Source organism: Callorhinus ursinus, unplaced genomic scaffold, assembly GCF_003265705.2.
Source record: "Callorhinus ursinus isolate GAN/ISIS: 27379988/994484 unplaced genomic scaffold, GSC_fseal_2.0 scaffold642, whole genome shotgun sequence".
Classification (NCBI taxonomy): Eukaryota; Metazoa; Chordata; class Mammalia; order Carnivora; family Otariidae; genus Callorhinus; species Callorhinus ursinus.
The window spans coordinates 1-19,528 of record NW_027397697.1 but is presented as its reverse complement, the minus strand read 5'-3'; the positions used below and the strand labels follow the sequence as shown (position 1 = coordinate 19,528).

General features: G+C 40.3%; 1 protein-coding gene across 3 annotated transcripts; it reads left to right on the top strand.

Annotated features, from left to right (window-relative positions):
* The first annotated feature begins 2,155 nt into the window (after positions 1-2,155).
* Positions 2,156-15,773, top strand: LOC112818893 (protein C3orf33-like). Of its 3 annotated transcripts, none has more exons than XM_025865977.2 (5): positions 2,156-2,363; positions 4,834-4,893; positions 9,607-9,754; positions 11,561-11,721; positions 14,946-15,773. In XM_025865977.2, the coding sequence occupies exons 1-5, from the start codon at positions 2,250-2,252 to the stop codon at positions 15,342-15,344; spliced, it is 882 nt and encodes a 293-aa protein (XP_025721762.1). In that variant the 5' UTR covers positions 2,156-2,249; the 3' UTR covers positions 15,345-15,773. The 3 variants fall into 3 exon arrangements, with proteins under 3 accessions (XP_025721762.1, XP_073746636.1, XP_073746635.1); XM_073890535.1 differs by lacking the exon at positions 2,156-2,363 and adding an exon at positions 2,520-2,824; XM_073890534.1 differs by lacking the exon at positions 2,156-2,363 and adding an exon at positions 2,831-3,069.
* The last annotated feature ends 3,755 nt before the right edge of the window (positions 15,774-19,528 follow it).

Below are 19,528 nucleotides of genomic sequence, written 5' to 3'. Positions count from 1 at the left end.
GTAAAGATCCCAGCCAGTACCTCACACCGACCTGGTGCATTTGCAAAACCTGCTTTGGAGAATTAACCACATCTGAGGCAAACAAATAATGTGCTAAGAGTTCATCTTCTTCTGGATTTCTCCAGCATCATTTGGTTCCTCACCAAGGTGAAGTTTGTAGGGGGAAGGAAAAATAAATTTCCTTCTACTCTTCTAGGTTCTTGGCTGAGACACACCTGTAATAAAGACAGATTAACAGAAGGAAAACAGAATTTAAGAACGTGTTTACCTCCTGTATACCTGGGAGATACCAAGGAAAACCGAGTAACTCCCCAAAATGGCCTAAGCCATCCCCTTAAATAACATCTCCAGCTAAAGACTAGAAGATGTTGGGGGATGGGGAGGCCAGTTATGAGAAGTTACCCTGAAAAGCCCAGTAAACAAGGGTAAGGTTGTTATGCAGATTTAAATTCATGCCTTCTCCACTGATAAATTTCTAGAGATTTAGAGTCAGATTTAGTTTCCTTGGTACACACACACACACAGAGAGAGAGAGAGAGAGAGAGAGAGAGAGAGACACCTTTACAAATGGAGATGTCCCTTATAAATGTAAATTGTTCTTATAAAAGAGTAACTTTTACTTGGTTTTTAGAACTTGTATCTGCAGTTTCTTAAAAATAATCAGCTCAAGGTAATCCTTATGCCAAAGAGCCATATTTTGGGGTGACCTATTTTGCTCCCGTACATTTGCACCTTTGAGACTTGAGTCTCTCCGTGTGTTGTCAGGGACAGTTTGTCCTAAATCCAATGGTTGTATACGGCATTGATTTGAACAGTGACTTTTCAAAGACACAACGTGATTCAGGAAGCCAAGAAACAACAGCACTTCAGAATTCATGGCACCAACGGAATGATTATTACTTAAGCCACCATTAATAGGGATGGCAGATACACTAAGGAGCTCAGCTACTGCTGGGATAGCTGGGGTGGGTATGGTTTCCGGACTCTTCTTTGTGGTGTGGGGAGGAAAAAGTTTTCCTCTACCTTCTTTGGATCCCTGGCTGGGTCTGAAAATTAAACTGATAAAGACAGAGCAACAGGAGAAAAGGATATAAATTGATTTAATGCAAGTTTTATGTGACATGAGAACTTTCATAAGGAAATAAAGACCTGAAGAAACAGATCTCCAGCTATAGGGAAGGCACTTCTCTCAGGAGGATTTTGTGACCAGTTTCAGGGAAGAAGGGCAAGGGAGGGAGATCGGAATGACCTTCCTGCTCCTGCTGTTTTCTCAGACTCCTTCAGCTTAAAATACTCACTCTGCCAAGGTGCCACTTTTGGGAGAGTGTGTCCTGAATCCCATCAGTGGTTTGGAGCTTTCCTCATGCCATTACCAATGCAACTATTTCAATGAAGGCAAGTCACAGGGAGAAAGTAATGCAAAAAATTTTTAAGATTTTATTTATTTGAGAGAGAGAGAGAGAGCACAAGCAGGGGAAGTGGCAGAAGGAGAGAGAGAAGCAGATGCCTCTGCTGAGTAGGGAGCCCAATGCAGGACTGGATCCCAGGACCCTGGGATCATGACCTGAGCGGAAGGCAGACGCTTAAGCGACTGAGCCACCCAGGCGCCCCTAATGTTATCATATCATTACATTGTCCTGCATCTAAATGTTGTTTAAAAATATACTAATATATACTACTACTAATATACTAGAAACTAATATAGTCAGCTTTCTACATTTAATTAACAGTTTAACAATTTAGAGCACGTGATAGGCTTACAAAGCAACTGTGCAGACTTCAAAGCACAATTCAAATATAATATGCATCTCGTTATATTTGGGAGCAAGTGCAAGTAATGGACTACTTCAATTTCCTTTCTGCATTGCAGATGCGGAACCCACACTAAGGCTGGGTTAACTGAAGTCACGTCCTGATCATCTCCCCTCCCCACCAGGATGGCCGGGAGGCCTTCAGCCCCCGTCCCTGCCCCACACAGACGTCCAGCGCGACGGAAACCCCCTGCATAAACGCTGGGGTGGGGGTCACTGACGCATGTCTCCAACTCCGTTGCGAGGCCCGCCCACAGGCGACGAGCGAGGGAATAGCCAGCCGTCAGGCCACTCCCAGGTGGCGGAGACGGGGACCCCGCTGTCAGTCCGCGCGCGGCGCCCCAGGGGAGCCCGGATCGGCGCAGTCGTTCCGAGGAGCGCGGCGCCCCCTGTCGTCCGCCCGAGGAGCGCGCCGCTGGCTCGCGGGAAGTCGGGAACATGGCGGGGCGGCCTGTGGCCCCGGCCTCGCAGCCGCCGGACCGGGACGCAGCCGCGCCCAATGTGGTGGCGCGGGTCTCGCAGTGGGCGGACGACCACCTGCGCCTCGTCCGGGTAGAGACCCGCCGGCCGGGCAGGCGGTGGGCGCGGGGCCGCGCGGAGCGAGCCTCAGGGAGAGGGGCTGCGGGAGGCCCCGCGCCGGAGAACCGCGGGGGCCCGGGCGGGGCGGAGGGCCTTGTTGCAGGGCCTTGTCGCAGGGGTCAGCGAGTGAGGGGCGGCGGTGGGAGGAGTGCGGCCGGGCTGGGCTCGCTGCGTGAGATGGGCGCGGCGGGCCAAGGAGGCCAGCTCTGCCTAATTACTGCCAGGACCGTGGTGGGTCCCAGGGACACCTCAGAGACGGAGACGCAGCAGGGCTTGGGGCGTCAGCGGTCCCCGAGAACAGCTGGGGACGGCGAGGCACAGAAGACCCGGGGGGGGGGGGCACGTGGTCCTGTAGGCCTTATGTTTTGAATGAAGTGAGAGAGCACTGGAGTTCGACCAAGAGTGGGACATCTTAGGTGACCAGGCGAGACAAGGTTGTAGCTGATCCCCCGGGGGTGGTGTGGTTGATATGGGGTGGGATGCAAAGAAAGAGTCCAGGGGGCTGCCCGCTGGGTGGATGGTGGTCAACGTTGCTTCTGTGGAGGAGTTAGGGGTCAGCGATTTGGTGGGAAAATCTAGAGGACCCTTTGGACCTGGGAACTTGAAGGTGGAGATATGTGAACTTGAAGATGGTCACCAAAATTCCAAACAGAGTTGTAGATGTTATCTAGGCAACCAGGTACAGGAATCTGACACTGAAGGGAGATTGTAACTGGACATAGAACTTCAGGAACGAACTGCATAAAGCTCCAGTAGTGTTTAAAGCTTGGATGGCATCATGGAACAAGTCAGAAAAGTTACTGAAGAAGTCCTAGAATTGAGACCTGGGACCTGAGGGATCCTCTTAACATGAATTTGGGAAATGAAAAGCAGGAAGTCAGCAAAGACTGGGAAGAAACAGGGAAGGAGGAGGAGGAAAATCAGGAAAACCAGGTGTCCTAGAAGCCAAGTGAAGAGAATATTTTCAGAGAGAATGATTAACTTTGTTAAATTCTTCTGAGAAGTCGAGTAGGACCATGAGCTTTGCAAATGCTCTGCAGCCGTGCAGCACAAGGCCCGGGATCATGCTGTTTCCTTCACCAGAACAGCTCTTATCCCTAGAATATTGCCTACCACTTAGTAAGGGCTAGATACGCATTGGTGGCATTAATGAACGATAGACAAGGCCTCTTGTGTTATTTGACAAGGCCTGGGTTCTTCCAGTGAAACAGAAATTGGTGCATGGATTATTTCAAATTAAAAAAATGACTTTAATAGATTGAGAGAGGAAACGGTGTTTAAATTGCTACATGGAGGGATGCCTAGGTGGCTCAGTCGGTTAAGCGTCTAGCTTCTGCTCAGGTCTTGGTCCCAGGGTCCTGCTGCTCTTCCTACTTGTGCTCTCTCTTTCTCTCTATCAAATAAATAAAATATTTTTTAAAAATCTTACAAAAAATAAATTGGCACATGGATACGTTATTCCAAATATCCCGATCGTAGGATGTATCCTTGTGTATGTTTCCTTTCTTTTTCCTACAAATGGGAAATCCACAGAACAAACAAAAGGCATTATGTGTTGGTAATTATAAAATTTTCACTGCCTTGTTATATGTTTGCCTGATGTTTAGAGCAAGATCAGAGTTGGATCTAAGTGGCTTCACTTGAACACTAAGAGCAATCTTAGCATCTTCATTTCTTTCCTTGTGTATATTTTCAGCTTCATTTCTTACATACCTAGTTGTATTTATTGAAAGAAAGCATGTTAGATTATCACTCTTGTTGAGGAAGTCGCAGGTTCTTATTTTTAAATTAAACTTTTTTAAGTCTATTTCAGTTTTGTTTTTTTTTTTTAAGATTTTATTTATTTATTTGACAGAGAGAGAGCACAAGCAGGGGGAGCAGCGGGGAGAGGGAGAAGCAGACTCCCCACTGAGCAGAGAGCCCGACCTGGGGCTGGATCCCAGGACCCTGCGATCAGGACCTGAGCTGTCCCAATCTATTCCAGTTTAAATGAAGCACTTTAAAAACATCCATAAGTTCTCCCCCAACTGTTTACCCACATATACATCCATTATATTTTAAGGTTTTGATGGTAAAGTTTTCTACCAAATATTTACATTCCCACTGTAGACTCAGGGTTATGCAAGTTACTGTGGGCATTGTTCAAGAAGTATTAGACCAATCCATGCATTTAAGGAATTCATGGTTAAAAGGAACAGTCAATAGAGAACAATACAATGTTACATATATAATTACTGTGCATGCCAGATTGGGAGAAAAGAGGGAAGATTAATGAATAGGTGGGCAGTTAAAGTTTGTTGGGAGAAATGGGCCTTTAGTTGAAGGATGTGCCTTATTTGGACACTCAGGGAGGCCAGTCTTCTTTTTTTCCCCCTTCCAATTAGTACTTTTACTATTATGAATAATAACTAGTGAGAATTAATCATTTAATCTCTTTCTGAAGAACATCAGCACCGTAATGGCCATAGCTGGAACAATGTTACTTCTAAGAAGTGTTCGGATGGTAAGTTAAAAAATGAAGAAGGCACAATGAAAAGCAAGAGACAGTTAATTTCTTCTCACTTCAAGACCGTTTTTCTTTCAAGCAATGTATCATTTTGTTATTCATATTAGAAGTTTTAAATATTATTTTAGAACAACAAACCTATTTTAAGATCTTGGTTTAAAAGCAACACATCCACAGGAAAGTGATTGCCCAGTCTGTATTTCCATAATCACTTTTCTTTGTGCTTAAAAAGGAATCTGTAAAGGATTTAGTTGGCTAGAATGTGATAATCACTAAATTTGCATTTCAGACATTGTAGCATCTCTCAAAACTGTTTTGTATAGTGGTTTTAGATTTAGATTACAGTCTAATAATGTCCTTTAGCACTGAATAATTTATACTTTCTCTGTTTTGCAATAATCTGTAAGATCTATTTAATGAATAGAGCAAGAAGTATGATGTAAAAAAAATAATTTATGCTTTCAGTTAGCATATTTTTTGCCCTTTCAATAATGTTAATAATAGATATTGTGGAGTCCGTTTGACAATTCAAGATTTATAAGTGTTTTTTATGTAACTGATTCTTGTCACTGGGTGTAATTATAGTATCATGTTACAATCTGGTAGGGGTTTATTGCTTCTGTGTATATTAATGTCCTACATTTATTATCTCTATATTGTTTTATATTATCATTGACTACGTAGTGTCACCATACTATATAGTACATCTTTTCTAACTGTTGCCTTTTCTGACTCCAGTGTCAGAACTTTTATCCCCCCTTTTTTTATTACGTGCCTTGAACTCATTTTTAACCTTATATTTAATAATCTAATAGGTTTTTTCTTTTAACACCTCCATCATTCACGTTTAGCTTATATATATATTTTTAGAATGGAACTTTTGAAACTTTAGCTCTTTTTATTCCACCTTTTTCTTTATCTTACAATCTATTTTCCATGACATTTGTATTTTAAAGGTTTCAAAATTGTCAAAATACTAAATGATCTGATTAAGAATTTAGGTAAAAATAAGGGGCGCTTGGGTGGCTCAGTCGGTTAAGTGTCTGCCTTCAGCTCAGGTCATGATCCCGGGGTCCTGGGATTGAGCCCCGCATCGGGCTCCCTGCTCAGTGGGGAGCCTGCTTCTCCCTCTGCCCCTCACCCTACTTGTGCTCTGTCTCTCTCAATAGCTCTCTCTCAAACAAATAAATAAAATCTTAAAAAAAAAAGAATTAGATTAAAATAATGCTAAGGGATTATTTCTCTTGTTAGCCCTTAAAAATTACATAAATTAATTATAGATCATTTTAAGTTATACAATATTAGGAATGTTATTGGTTTATGCAAATTACTTATTCATTAATACAAATTTATATTAGTATGTTATGAAGTTATTCATCTTAGACTATAGTTCTGGTGTCTTTTTTTTCTTAGATTTTATAGTTTTTTAAAATAGTGACTATTGATGAGAACAAACTAAAAAGGTGGAAAAAGAACATTGGGACATTAGGGGACAAAAAATTCTATTGTGTAACAGTTGGAGAACTTTGGCTACAAGTAAGAGAAACCCCATGCAACTGTGGCTTAACCAAGTTAAAAGGCTTTTTTTCTCATGTCATAAGACTTCTGGAGGTAGGAGGCTGCTGGCATTGCTTCTCTGGCTCAGTGACAGAGAGTTTAGGTCTGTATGATACTCTGTGCCTTTCCTCATGGCACAGAATGGCTGCTCTAGCTCCAAATAGTGTATTCATGTTCAAAGCAGGAGGAGAGGGAAAAGGAAGCCACATCTTTTCCTTTTATCAAGAAAGCAAAAGTTTTACCAAAAGCCTTCAGTATACTTTTGCTTACATCCTTTTATCATATGGCCACCTCTAGGTGGAAAGGAGGTTGGGAAAGTGGCCATTTAGCTTTTCCATCCCTTAAAGTACATGATGACAAGGGAGAGAGGCTTGGGAATGGATATTGCATTAACCAACCAAGGGCCTGGCACAAGGAGCCTTCACAGCTCCCCTTCAGCTTTCTTTTTGTGTTGCTGTTTTTCTCCCCTTTTTCCTCCTCCTGACTTTACCAGTCTCTCATATTCTTTCAATTACTGGTAGAAAAGTCCAAATTTCTTATTTAAAATAAAAATGATTGAGTTCAGTACTGTGCTAAACACTTGATATACATAATTTCATTTAATACTTAAGATAATCCTATGAAACAGGTGTTCTATTTTTTTAAAAAAGATTTTATTTATTTATTTATTTGTTTGTTTATTTATTTAGGGAGTGGGGAGAGAGGCAGAGGGAGAGAGAGAATCTCAAGCAGACTCCCCACTGATTGTAGAGCCTGACTCGGGGCTTGATCCCATGACCCTGAGATCATGACCTGAGCAAAATCAAGAGTCAGATGCTGAACCAACTAAGCCATCCAGGTGCCCTGAAACAGGTGTTCTTCTACCTAATTTTTATAGATGAGATGGATGCTTGAAGAAGTTAAGTAATTTTCACAAGATCATCCAGCTAGTATGTGGCAAAATTGGATTTCAAATTTCATCTTCCTGAATTTGAAACCCTTATTATTTTCTCTTCACAATGCTTCCAGCTTTTGTCTGTTTGCCTTTAGGACACTGCCTTCACCATCTGAAGCTTAGGGACAATGTTCTTGTTAGTGGCATCATCTTTCTGCCTCTTTTAGAGAGCAGGATGTTTATCACAAGCTCAGAATTCACTTCCTTTAAAGATATCTTCCTCAAATGTTCTTATTCTTTCGATTTTTGACCCTTTAGCATTTATGACTTTATTTACTTATTTGAGAGAGAGGGAACATGGACAGGGGCAGAGGGAGTGGGAGAGAGAATCTTAAGCAGGGGCTCAATCTCATGACCCTGAGATCATGACCTGAGCTGAAATCAAGAATCAGATGCTTAACCGACGGAGCCACCGAGGAACCCAACCCTTTAGCACTTGTACGTTATATATATTTTTTTAAGATTTTATTTATTTGATAGAGAGCACAAGCCGGTAGCGGCAGGCAGAGGGAGAGGGAGAAGCAGGCTCCCCACCGAGCAGAGAGCCTGACGTGGAGCTCGATCCTAGCCCCTGGGATCATGACCCGAGCCAAAGGCAAACACCCAACTGACTGAGCCACCCAGGCGCCCACTTATACTTTATCTTAAACCTATTTATGTATTGCTCTGCTGTTGTATTCTGGTTTTATGTATATTGTTAGTTCATCTTCCAGATAGTGCCTGTTATATGACAGAAACACAGCACCAGACTTTCTGCTGTTGAGGGATTATTGGATGCAGAAAAGGTAGATGCAGTGGGATCTACCTTTAAAGGTTCTTCACATAGACTGTGAGTTCCTTGAGAGTATGAACATGGATTCTATAGACAGTTTCGTCCCCTAGCTCCTTAATAATTTCTTTTTTTCTTTAAATATTTTTATTGTTATGTTAATCACCATACATTACATCATTAGTTTTTGATGTAGTGTTCCATGATTCATTGTTTGTGCATAACACCCAGTGCTCCATGCAGAATGTGCCCTCTTTAATACCCATCACCGGGCTAAACTCCTTAATAATTTCTAAAACTCCAAACATCAAGGCACTCTTAGGTCTTTTTATGTATATCTGTCAATGAAAACACCTAAAAATTAAAAAGGGATATATTTAGTAATTGAAGACATCATTAATGACCCTCTCTACTTCTAAGTCTCATCTCTCCTGTGCAAAATATTCTTGGTTTTCTCATGTGGTGTGGTTTCCAGGCTCTTTATCGTCTTTTTTCTCCTCTTCTAGCTTTGTTCCAGTTTGTTGAAGTCTTTTATGAAATGTGATACCCAGGACAGCACAGTGTTTTCCATTCGGGCCTGATTTAGAGCAATCTCTTCCTCACTTCTCTTGTTTTGGATCCTGTTCCTTACAACGTTGCTTGGTGTTTGGACTTTGGTGGGGAGCAGTGGGGAGTCAAGAAGAGAGGGAGTTTGTACTTTTTTTTTTTTGTAGACTTGTCACACTTTCATTTTGAGTTCACAGTGAACTAAAAGGTCTTAATCTTTTTCATATGTGCTACAATTAGTTTATTCTCTTCTATCCTACATTAGTTGCGGGGAATACAGGGGAAGAATTTTATATTTTATCCCATCATCCTAGTTGTCAGGATCTTTTAAAATACTAACTCTCACTTTTAGTATTCATACTTTTTTTTTTCCCTGAAAGATTTTTTTTAAAGTAATCTCCACACCCAATGTGGGGCTCGAACCCACAACCCCAAGGTCAAGAGTCGCATGCTCCACCAACAGAGCCAGCCAGGTGCCCCCCCCTCCTATAAACACTTTGATTAAATCATAGTTAAATATTAATCTAAAATTAAGGACCAAGGGGCGCCTGGGTGGCTCAGTCATTAAGCGTCTGCCTTCGGCTCAGGTCATGATCCCAGGGTCCTGGGATCAAGCCCCGCATCGGGCTCCCTGCTCCGCGGGAAGCCTGCTTCTCCCTCTCCCACTCCCCCTGCTTGTGTTCCCTCTCTTGCTGTGTCTCTCTCTGTCAGATAAATAAATAAAATCTTTAAAAAAAAATAAAAAAATAAAAATAAATAAAAAAATTAAAAAAATAAAATTAAGGACCAAATTAAAATTTTTCAGTGGTTATATCTTCTTGTTAAATGTTTAGATGACAACTTGACATACTTAATTTTAAAATGAAAATAATTAAATGTTATATATTTTTTTATAAATCAACAGACATCAAAATTTACAAGTTCTTCAGATATTCCAGTAGAATTTATACGAAAGAATGTTAAACTACGTGGACGATTACGCCGAATAACTGAGAACGGTTTAGAAATTGAGCATATTCCTATCACTTTACCTATTATATCTTCATGGAAAAGTAAGTAAAGTGCAAGACTAATACAAATATTTTAGTATTTGCTAATTAGAAGTTATTTGTAAAATAGCAAAAAATGTCATTCTAAGTTTTGATAACTTTGTGGGAAAAGTACAAACTCTTGGCTTTAAATACCAGGAACTATTTAATTTGGCTCCAGATTTCTCTTTCTCCCCCCTTCCTCCTTTTATTCAACCATTCAGTATTTCATTCAGGCGTTCATGCATTCTTTCCACAGATACTGAGCAACTGTTACGTTCTAGGCCCTATAGTAGCTGTATGGTGCTGAGGGAAACAGACAGGACTGCCCTTTGGAGCTTACAGTCTAAGTGGGAAATAGACAACAGACAAATGAAGGTTGTCCTAAGAACTATGAAGAAAGGGAGCAAAGTGCTAGTTCGAGCATTATTGGAGTCATGGGAACCGGGAACCTACAGCTCTAAAGTGGTCAGAGAAAGCCTCACTGATGAGTTGTTAATTTAATCAGAGACTTGAAGAATGAGATGGGGCTAGCTAGGCAGAGGGTTTGTGGGAATGAACTTGGCTCCTTTGATAAGCCATATGAAGACTGGTAGAGTGCTGTGGTGTGGGGAAGAAGGGGGCAAGAGACCCCGAAGGAGACTGGAGAGCTGAGCAAGGGCTGGATGTTTCCCGCCGCTATTCCCATGTCTCCCTGCTTTGTGTCAAAGACCTGCCCACACAGACCTTCCGGCCTGCTGTTTACTCGGGTTCTCATGCCCTGGAACACAATTCCGCAGAGTGTCTTGCTCCTGTTGAACTCCAGTTCTTTAGTATCCAGCTCAAATGTCAGCTCTTCCGTGAAGCTTTCCTTAACTCCCAAGCAGAATTAGCCTCTTTCTTTACTACAGCCACACCAAGTTATACACACTGCGGTTACAGTACTTAAACACATTTTCCTATAATCATGTGTTAGGCTTGTATCCTCCCACTAACCTGAGCCTCTGGTGGGCAGGGACCTTTTCCTACCTATCTCATTATTCACAGTCCCTAGGGAAATAATTGTTAGCCAATAAAAACTTGGTAAAATTTGTTGAGTAAATTTAGTTATATTTAAAGATCTTCTTAATATTGTTTTAATTTTATAAAGAAAGGGGTTCTTATTTTTTACCCTCAAATGAATGAATATCACTCTGTCCAACAAGATATGACTGTGAAGGAATAAGATTGATTTTTTTTCCCCCAGACACACCTGACATGATTGATTCTTTTAACAAATCAAACAGAACTTAAACAATTTGAATGACTATTGTTCCCTAAAGAGAGGTTACCTAGGATGTTTATTTGCTGGCCATTGCAATCTAAGCAGGATTTAGACTTCATAAATCCTCTACCTTCTCGGTTGTTGTAATTATGTTGTCATAATTTAAATCTCTTCTCTCTGAAATAGTGATGACTCTTCAGGGCTCAGGCAGCAAAGTCGCTACCTGGGTTTGTCCAGGCTGTACACTACACAACTCTGGGGATGCTATTCAATAGGAACCTGCTTCCAGAGGTCATGCAGTGACACAGCACTGTAAATTGCCATATATGCATATTATTATTAATGGCTTCTCCATCCTGTTCTGGAGCTTACTGAAATGGGTTTTTTACATTATTCCATCTGTTACATGCTTGGGTTGCTTTAAAAGAAAACTTGAATACAGATATAAATGGACCTACATCTAGAGAGTCTCAGTGTTTGTAAAGAAACAATATATTCAGTTGTTTGGGAGGGGGGACGTGTGACTTTGAAATTTGCTTTTGCAACGTGGTATTAAAGCTAGACAATTTTCTACCTAACGTTTTTAGAAGAGCCATGTGGTGTTTTGCTCGTTAAGCTGGCAGGAGTAGAACTCACTGAAACTGGGAAGGTGTGGTTACAAAAAGAGTTAAAACCTTCCCAACTGCTATGGTTTCAACTTCTTGGAAAGGAGAATTCAGTACTCTTTTGCTATCTTCTAGTGAATAAGGTAAGTAGAGTGAAGAAATAATGAGCAATATTTTTTTCTTTTTATTTATACACAAACATCATTAATTAGAACCTTGAATCTGCAATGTGACTAAATTTTTGTCTTTCTTAACTGCTACTCATAGTGATCATGTATAGAGAACCAGGTGTTTCATATGTACATTTTGTTATTAAATTTTATTTATATGTTTATTATAGAAAAAATGAAAAATTAAGAAAATGGAAGAAACTTAAAATTACTAATGACTTTGGACATTGCTCACTTAAGGATTATCTTTACACATTTACTTACACATGAGTATAGTGTATCACCCTTGTTATTAGAAGCTGCTTGTTGAGTGAGCCCTGTCAACTGGAAACTACAAAGAGCAAAGTGTTTTCTGAAGTAAATAGTGCTCAGTCTCTGAACTCTAAAGTCGAGCATTTTTAAATCCTGTGTACGATCAGTAATCAGTCATCTGAAGCTTTTGCCTCAGTTTTCCTACCATTATAATTGACCGTGGCCATTGTGTAACTGGGGATGCTATGGGGCTTCATCAGTGTTGCCGTGTCTCTGTCCTGAGCCCTTGCATGAGCCTTACTTCCTACTGCTTTTGGTGGACGATTACTGAAAAACGAATGTAGAAAACTAAGTAGGTAAAGTGTTATGACAGGATTAAGAACATTCTTATTCTTAAAGTCCTTTGTCACACAAAAATAACCTGAAGAAAAAAATAACCTCACATTAAAGTGATTAAAATTGTAACCATTTTAATTCTTCAGAGCTTTTTGAACTATCAATAGAAAGCCTGATGAAACCCACTAATTGCTGTATGTCCAGATCATATTCAGTGCTTTCAAAATAAGAATTATCCAACACTGATTGGTTGAAGTGTCTTACGTGAAAAGTAAGCTGGTAATACAAAATAAAGATGCCAAAGGCCTTATAAAAATATTAGCTTCCCTGGGCACCTGGCTGGCTCAGTCAGTGCAGCATGTGACTCTTGATCTTGGGGTCATGAATTAGAGCCCTGCATTGGGTGTAGAGATACTTAAAAATAAAAAAATTGGGGTGCCTGGGTAGCTCAGTAGGTTAAGTGTCCGACTCCTGATTTCTGCTCAGGTCATGATCTCAGGGTCATGAGATCAAGCCAGGCATTGGGCTCTACACTCAGCGGGGAGTCTGCTTGAGAGTCTCTCCTTCTCCCTCTGTCCCTCCGCCTGCTGGCCCCTGTGTATGAGTGCTCTCTCCCTCAAATAAAGAAGATTTGAGCAAGGGGAGGGTGAGGGACAGAGGGAGAAGCAGGCTCCCCACTGAGCTGGGAGCCTGACAGGGAGCTCATCCCAGGACCCTGGGATCATGACCTGAGCCTCAGGCAGACGCTTAACCAACTGAGCCACCCAGGCGCCCGCTAAATAAAATCTTTAAAAATAAATAAAATAAATTATAAATAATAAAAAATAAAAATTTAAAAAAATATATTTTCTCTTTTAAGTTGAGAAGGGTATTTTATTTATCCTCAAAACCACCCTAGGGAGTCATTGTTTTTACTCCCATTTACAGATGGGACTCAAGGTAACCAAATGGAAGAGCCTGTATTCAACCCAGCTCTTTCTGGCTCCTGAGCTCATACTTCACCTTATATACTTTAGCTTATATTGCTTCCTGGGTGACCAAACTATGCAGTATATGCATACTGTGGTAATTTACATCTGTTGAATTTTACTAATGTGTGAGATTGAATTTTAGTTATTCTGATTTTGGTTGAAGGGAATGAGCTCTTAAAATTTAAAAGATTGAGAAAAATATGATAAATCCTTTAAGACTGTATTTATTAACTCATTATTATAACCAAAAGTTACTGCATTTAAGGGAAAAGTTACTTTGTTCCTTCAGAAAGTCCTAAAAAATGTCTCCTACTTGAAATCTGGAGTTTTCACATTTTTAAAATTTAACTGTGAAGTACTTGACTAACAAAGCTATTAAATTATCAATATGTTGTTAAAATTAATTTTGTTAGGTTAAAGTCCCACAAAGACTGTATAAACAGCTAAGCAGGATCTCCTTTTTTAATTTTTTTTAAAGACTTTTAAAAAATTTTAAGTAATCTCTACACCCAACATGGGGCTCAGACCCACAACTCCAAGATCAAGAGTCTCAGGTCCGCTGACTGAGCTATAAATTAGTGGGAAAAAAATCCCACTTACCCAGTTTGATTAGGAAGTGAGGTTTTCCTTGAAGGAAATTTCCTGAAGGATGAAGATTCAAGGTCCAGGACTATTTTTAATGTTAATTATTTTGTGGGAAGTCTTTTAAAAATGTATTTACATGCTAGCACCTTCTTACATGCTGGAATTCTGAAGCCTAATCTAACAGTTCAGTGATGATTCAGTTCAGTCTGCATTTGTATACTTTTTAGTTTCCTTTGCTATGGCCTTCTGTTGTTTTGCCTATCCTGTGTGCTCCTTTCCCCCTCCAAACAGCAAACAAACCAAAACCCCTTTTTATACTTTATTACTTCTACATCTCTTTGGGTTAGAACACCAGTGAGTCTGTGGAGAAACGATATGTTACAAAAGAAGCAATTAAGAGGTGCCTGGGTAGTTCAGTCGGTTAAGTGACTGCGTTAAGTGACTGCCTTCTGCTCAGGTTGTGGTCTCGGGGTCCTGTGAATGAGCCTGGCTTTAGGCTCCCTGCTCAGCAGGGAGTCTGCTTCTCTCTCTGCCCCTCCCCCTGCTCGTGCTCTCTCTCTCAAATAAATAAAATCTTAAAAAAAAAAAATAAAAGGGGCAATTGACTTCGAACAAGGATCTCTTCTAGTAATGAAATTCTTGGATTTAGCATTAGCTGTTTTAAGATCTTGGAGATCCCTTTGCTTTATGTTTTTTGGCTTTAGTCTCTGAAGGATAAGTTGCTGAATGACTAATTTTTTTTTTAAGGATTTTCATCTATTTTAGAGAGAGAATGCGTGGAGGAAAGGGAGGGGCAGAGGGTGAGGGAGAGAGAATCTTGCACAGACTGTGCACTGAGCACAGAGCCCACCGCAGGGCTCAGTATCCCACCGCGGGGCTCAGTATCACGACCTGAGCCAAAATCAAGAGTTGGGCACTTAACCCACACTGAGCCACCCAGGCACCCCTCTGAATGACGATTTAATTTAAGTAAATAAATTTTAAAGTGAAGAAGATGTTGCAGGTATGGTGCAATTTTCTTTAGTAATTGGTTTGTGTTATTTTTTATTCAAGGGTAGATATTTTAGTGTGAGTCTGAATGAAGAAATTTTGAGAAGAGGCCTTGGCAAAACTGTTCTTGTTAAAGGGCTAGATTATGATTCTAAAATCTATTGGACAATTCACAGAAACTTACTTAAAGCCGAATTAACAGCCTTAAAAAAAAGAGAAGGAATATGGAAGGAAGAATCTGAAAAAAGTTATTTGGAAAAATTCAAAGGCTCCTGGAGAGAAATATGGAAAAAAGACAGTTATTTTAAAAACATTGGATCAGATTTCAATTTGAAAAAAGAAAGTTATTATGACAAATTTAGAAGGACTTATGAAACATGGAAAGACAACATAAATAACTACTCCTTAATACTGAAGTTCAGAGAACTTATGAATCGCATACACTTTCGTAGAAAAGGGTGAACTATTCCAAGAGGTCTGGAGGTGACCCACTCAGAAAAGAGTAAAATATGTAAATATATGGATGTTTTTCATTGAGTTGAAATGGAAATCTCTCTGAATGATCGAAGTTGCACTCTAATGGTATTTAAATATTTAAGAGATGATTGTTTTAAATGTAGTATCAGAATAATTTAGGCAAATTGTGATTAATGTAATATGGTTTTAGGAAAAATGGAATACTCAATAACGTTACCAGGAAAAAGTATGTATACCTCTAGTGTTAAGATTTGAAGAGAGAGTTTAACTATTGGGCACTGTTATTGTAGTTATTTTCGGCATCCATATTTAATTTTTGTTGAAAGAGAGTATTTCTTTACTTTTCCAGTTTTATCAATTTTGATTACTTGTAATAAACTAACTCTGTACACATCATGTCTGAGGCTACTTTTTTTGCCTGATTGCATTCTAACTGCCTAACAGTGTGGGGCAAAGCTACATGAGAAGGTCACTTAAACCATTTCTAGTAATGAAGGATGGCTAATTTCTACCTGTTGTTAGATGAAGGGGATAAACCCTCTAGACAGAATCATGAGGATAATTATAAGGACAAAAAGCAATGTGCTGAGGGTGGCATCACCCAAAAAGAAAGAATAGGGATGCTTCAGACATTGTTGAGCCCCTAAAGTAGCCAATCTTTGAAGTATCTTGTGTCCCAATTCCTCATGTGACATTGTAAATTTCTTTGTTTTTAAAGGCAGTTTGAGTTGGTTCAAGGATCTGATAATACACATATATTTGCTGCTAAAATCATCCTAGCACTACAAGCTTCTTTTATAACACCAGTGATAATCCACTAATATCCACAATGTCTATAGAAGGTTTTCTTAATGATTTATGATGCTGACAAAAGTCAGAGGTTCCACGTGGTCTAAAGAGTTGACTCCTGTCAGAATCAGTAATTCATCATGAGAAGCTTATTGCTGTTTCTTGACTGCTGGTGAAAACATAAAGTAGATTTCCCAACATTTTCTAATTAAACAGCATTAATTTTTAGTAAGGTCTCAAATCTTCCACAGGTTCTTGTTCTTGTGATTTTATTTAATCACTTTTGGAGTAGGATAAGATGTTATATCCTAGCTTTTATCCCCTGGATCTAATGCCTCAATAGCTTTTCTCTCTGTTTTAAGGGGATGTTCTATTTTTATTGACAGAGAAGTTAACAGAGTACATTTAAAACTAGTTCTGTGGCAAGCTCATGGGCCTGCTTCTTTCTCACTTTGCCTCCCAGTGATGTCAGATCTCATCACAGTTACCACTGTAATCAGTTCTGATGACTTCTGCCAGTGCAGTCGGTGCACCGTCTTTCCAGATAAGCTGTGTGAAGGTGAAGCTGGTGCAGGTCTTTTTGTGGACTAGATGAAATGACTTGTTCTAACCTTTGCCTTGATTGTTTAGTAGGAAAACCCTGATTTTATGGACAAGATGGACAAGAAGAAAAAATAGACCAGCGGGACTCCTGTTGTGTGCAGTCACCATTTACTGAATGTTCTTGTTCTCCACTTAGGTAGTAGCAGTATTAACATGTACTTGAAGGTTAGGAGGAATCCCATTGGCCAGCAGCTTTCTTCTGAGTCAACAATGTCTGTTTTTCTGGCTTTTGTCTCTGGTCTTTCTTGTAGATCAGCTTGTTTGATGGTCCAAGGGCAAGGTGAACTATACAGTTACAGAGGCTAGATCTTTATTATATGAGACAGTTATAGTAGGGCCGTCTGAAAAAGTAGAAAAGTCCCTTTTAGGCTGAATTTCTGATCAAAGCCCAAGTTCTTTGCCTTTCTCAAATAAAGGATTTACTTGTCGGTCTCCTATCTTCAAAACAACAGGGTCTATGACTGCCTTTTTTCCTGGGCCTTCTTTCCTTTTGGTATCTTGGGTATCTAAACCCCTTTACTTTTTTTAAATATATTGCTATCAAATAAATTTAGTTCTTACTGTTTTTTCTAAATGATTGGATTCTAATGGCCCCTTTCAATCTATTTTCTTTTAGACTCACATTTCCTTTTTGTGTTTTATTAATTTGTCATTTCACAGTCATACTTCTTATATGTGAGATGTTGACAGCAACACTAGCTTTATCATAATCAGTTGTGAACAAAACTTGAGAGAAAAGTGAAAACTGTGCCCATACATATATGATCCAGCATTGTTATTATTTGGCAGCTAAAAGTATATTCCAACAACACCCAGAGAGAGAAAACATACAACCAAAGTCTCCTTACATTTTGCTTTCCTTGTGTTGACATTTGTTAGTTTCATTCATGAGACCGATGTCCAAATGCTGGTTCTTCTCTAGCACATTTGGTCATGGTTATTCCTTGAGGGTTCTCTAGGGGCTCCTATCATAGTCCCCTGGATTGAGAGATTCTTACCTCTTTCTCTCCCTACCTGCTTGACTCCCAAGTCAGTTTAGTCCACAGCATTTTACTGTTGGATCCCCACCACCAGGGATGGCAAAGACACATGAGTTTAATTGTGGAACGTGACTGGGCTTAATCACTCCACTCATGGGTGTGTGTTGTGGGGAGTATTAGCAAGTAGCTTCAGTCCTGCCACTTTCCATGGTGTCAATTCAACTTACAGGAAACTTGTGCATCTTTTTAAGATTTTTATTTATTTGAGAAAGAGCACTTATGCACATGCATGAGTGAGTGGGGAGAGGGACAGCAGACTCCCTGCTGAGCGGGGAGCCTGATGCTAACATAGGGCTTTATCCCAGGACCCTGAGATGACCTGGGCTGAAGTCAGCCACACAACTGAGTGAGCCACGCAAGTACCCTGGAAACTCATGTATTCTTAAACTAAGTGGTAGGGATGTAAGCTATTCACCAGCCACTCACTCTCTTTTGCTTCCCTCTTTTTATCATGCTTCTTTCTCCTTCTCTCAGGTAAATGAAGTACTAGAAGGCTCTGTAGCTTAGCAAACATCAGAAAAGAGATAATCACTATTTCCTAACTTAGTGGAAACAGGATATATGGCACCCTCAGTCTAGTAGAAAAGGGAGTGAGGTGCTAATGTCAAATCTTCCTCCCCTGTGTGAACAGGAGAGAGAAGGGATGGTTGCTACTCCACAAATTCTAACTGTTCAACTCTTCCTTATTTCAAGACCTCTTATACATTTTGGTCCTGAAACCTTCTAAATCAGCTTGGTCTTTCCTACCACTGGGAAAGCCTGGGGAATCTGCAGCCAGAAATGCAATTTTTTATTTATTTTTTTTTTTAAGATTTTATTCATTTGACAGAGACACAGTGAGAGAAGGAACACGAGCAGGGGGAGTGGGAGAGGGAGAAGCAGGCTTCCCGCGGAGCAGGGAGCCCGATGCAGGGCTCGATCCCAGGACCCTGGGACCATGACCTGAGCCGAAGGCAGACGCTTAACGACTGAGCCACCCAGGCGCCCCCAGAAAAGCAATTTTTTAAGAACACCTGACTCAAAGAAAACTCAGGGCCACTGATCTCAATAGTTCTGCTATCTCTTGATATGGAACCAAGGCAAATGAAAAAAAATGAAATTTTCTTACTACTTACAGCCCATTGACAAGTCCTTGAAACAGGCAGGGTGACATTCCTCTAGAAATTCAGCTGCCTCAATGTTAATACTTTGCTAAGGGCAAAAGGCAATCTTGGCTTAACATTATCCCGACCTCTGGGATCCTGTAAGACTTCTTTAACATATAAAAATTCCTTTAACTTCTCTTATCTCTCCCCCCCAAGATATATGTTGGCAATCATCCACTAAGCATATGGTCCACTGATATACATCTGAAGGGTCTCATGACTAAGGTTTTACTAGACAGTAATAAATGCCCTTTTCCTAACAATGGCTAACCCCCTCAAGGTCCTGGAAACCTATAGACTTACAATGCCCCTAATAGACTTATGATGTCCCTAATCCCCCTCCCACCTTGAAAGTATATAATCACCACCCTTCACAACCCTAATGCACCTCTTTCTGCCCATGGGTCTTGCCCCTGTGCTTTAATAAAACCACCTTTTTGCACTGAAGATATCTCAAGAATTCTTTCTTGACCATTTGCTCCAAACCCCAATAGGTCCTCATCATCCATCATTTATTCCTGCTCTTTCAGGTGACTCTGAGAATGGTAAAGATCCCAGCCAGTACCTCACACCGACCTGGTGCATTTGCAAA

What these genes read in the sequence shown, in the direction of transcription:
- LOC112818893 (XM_073890534.1), top strand. Translation starts at nt 2,860, where the DNA reads ATGGGGTGGGATGCAAAGAAAGAGTCCAGGGGGCTGCCCGCTGGGTGG. An exon ending in GATGTTATCTAGGCAACCAG is followed by an intron (nt 3,070 to 4,833) that starts GTACAGGAATCT and finishes CTCTTTCTGAAG; the next exon opens with AACATCAGCACCGTAATGGC. An exon ending in TATTATATCTTCATGGAAAA is followed by an intron (nt 9,755 to 11,560) that starts GTAAGTAAAGTG and finishes TAACGTTTTTAG; the next exon opens with AAGAGCCATGTGGTGTTTTG.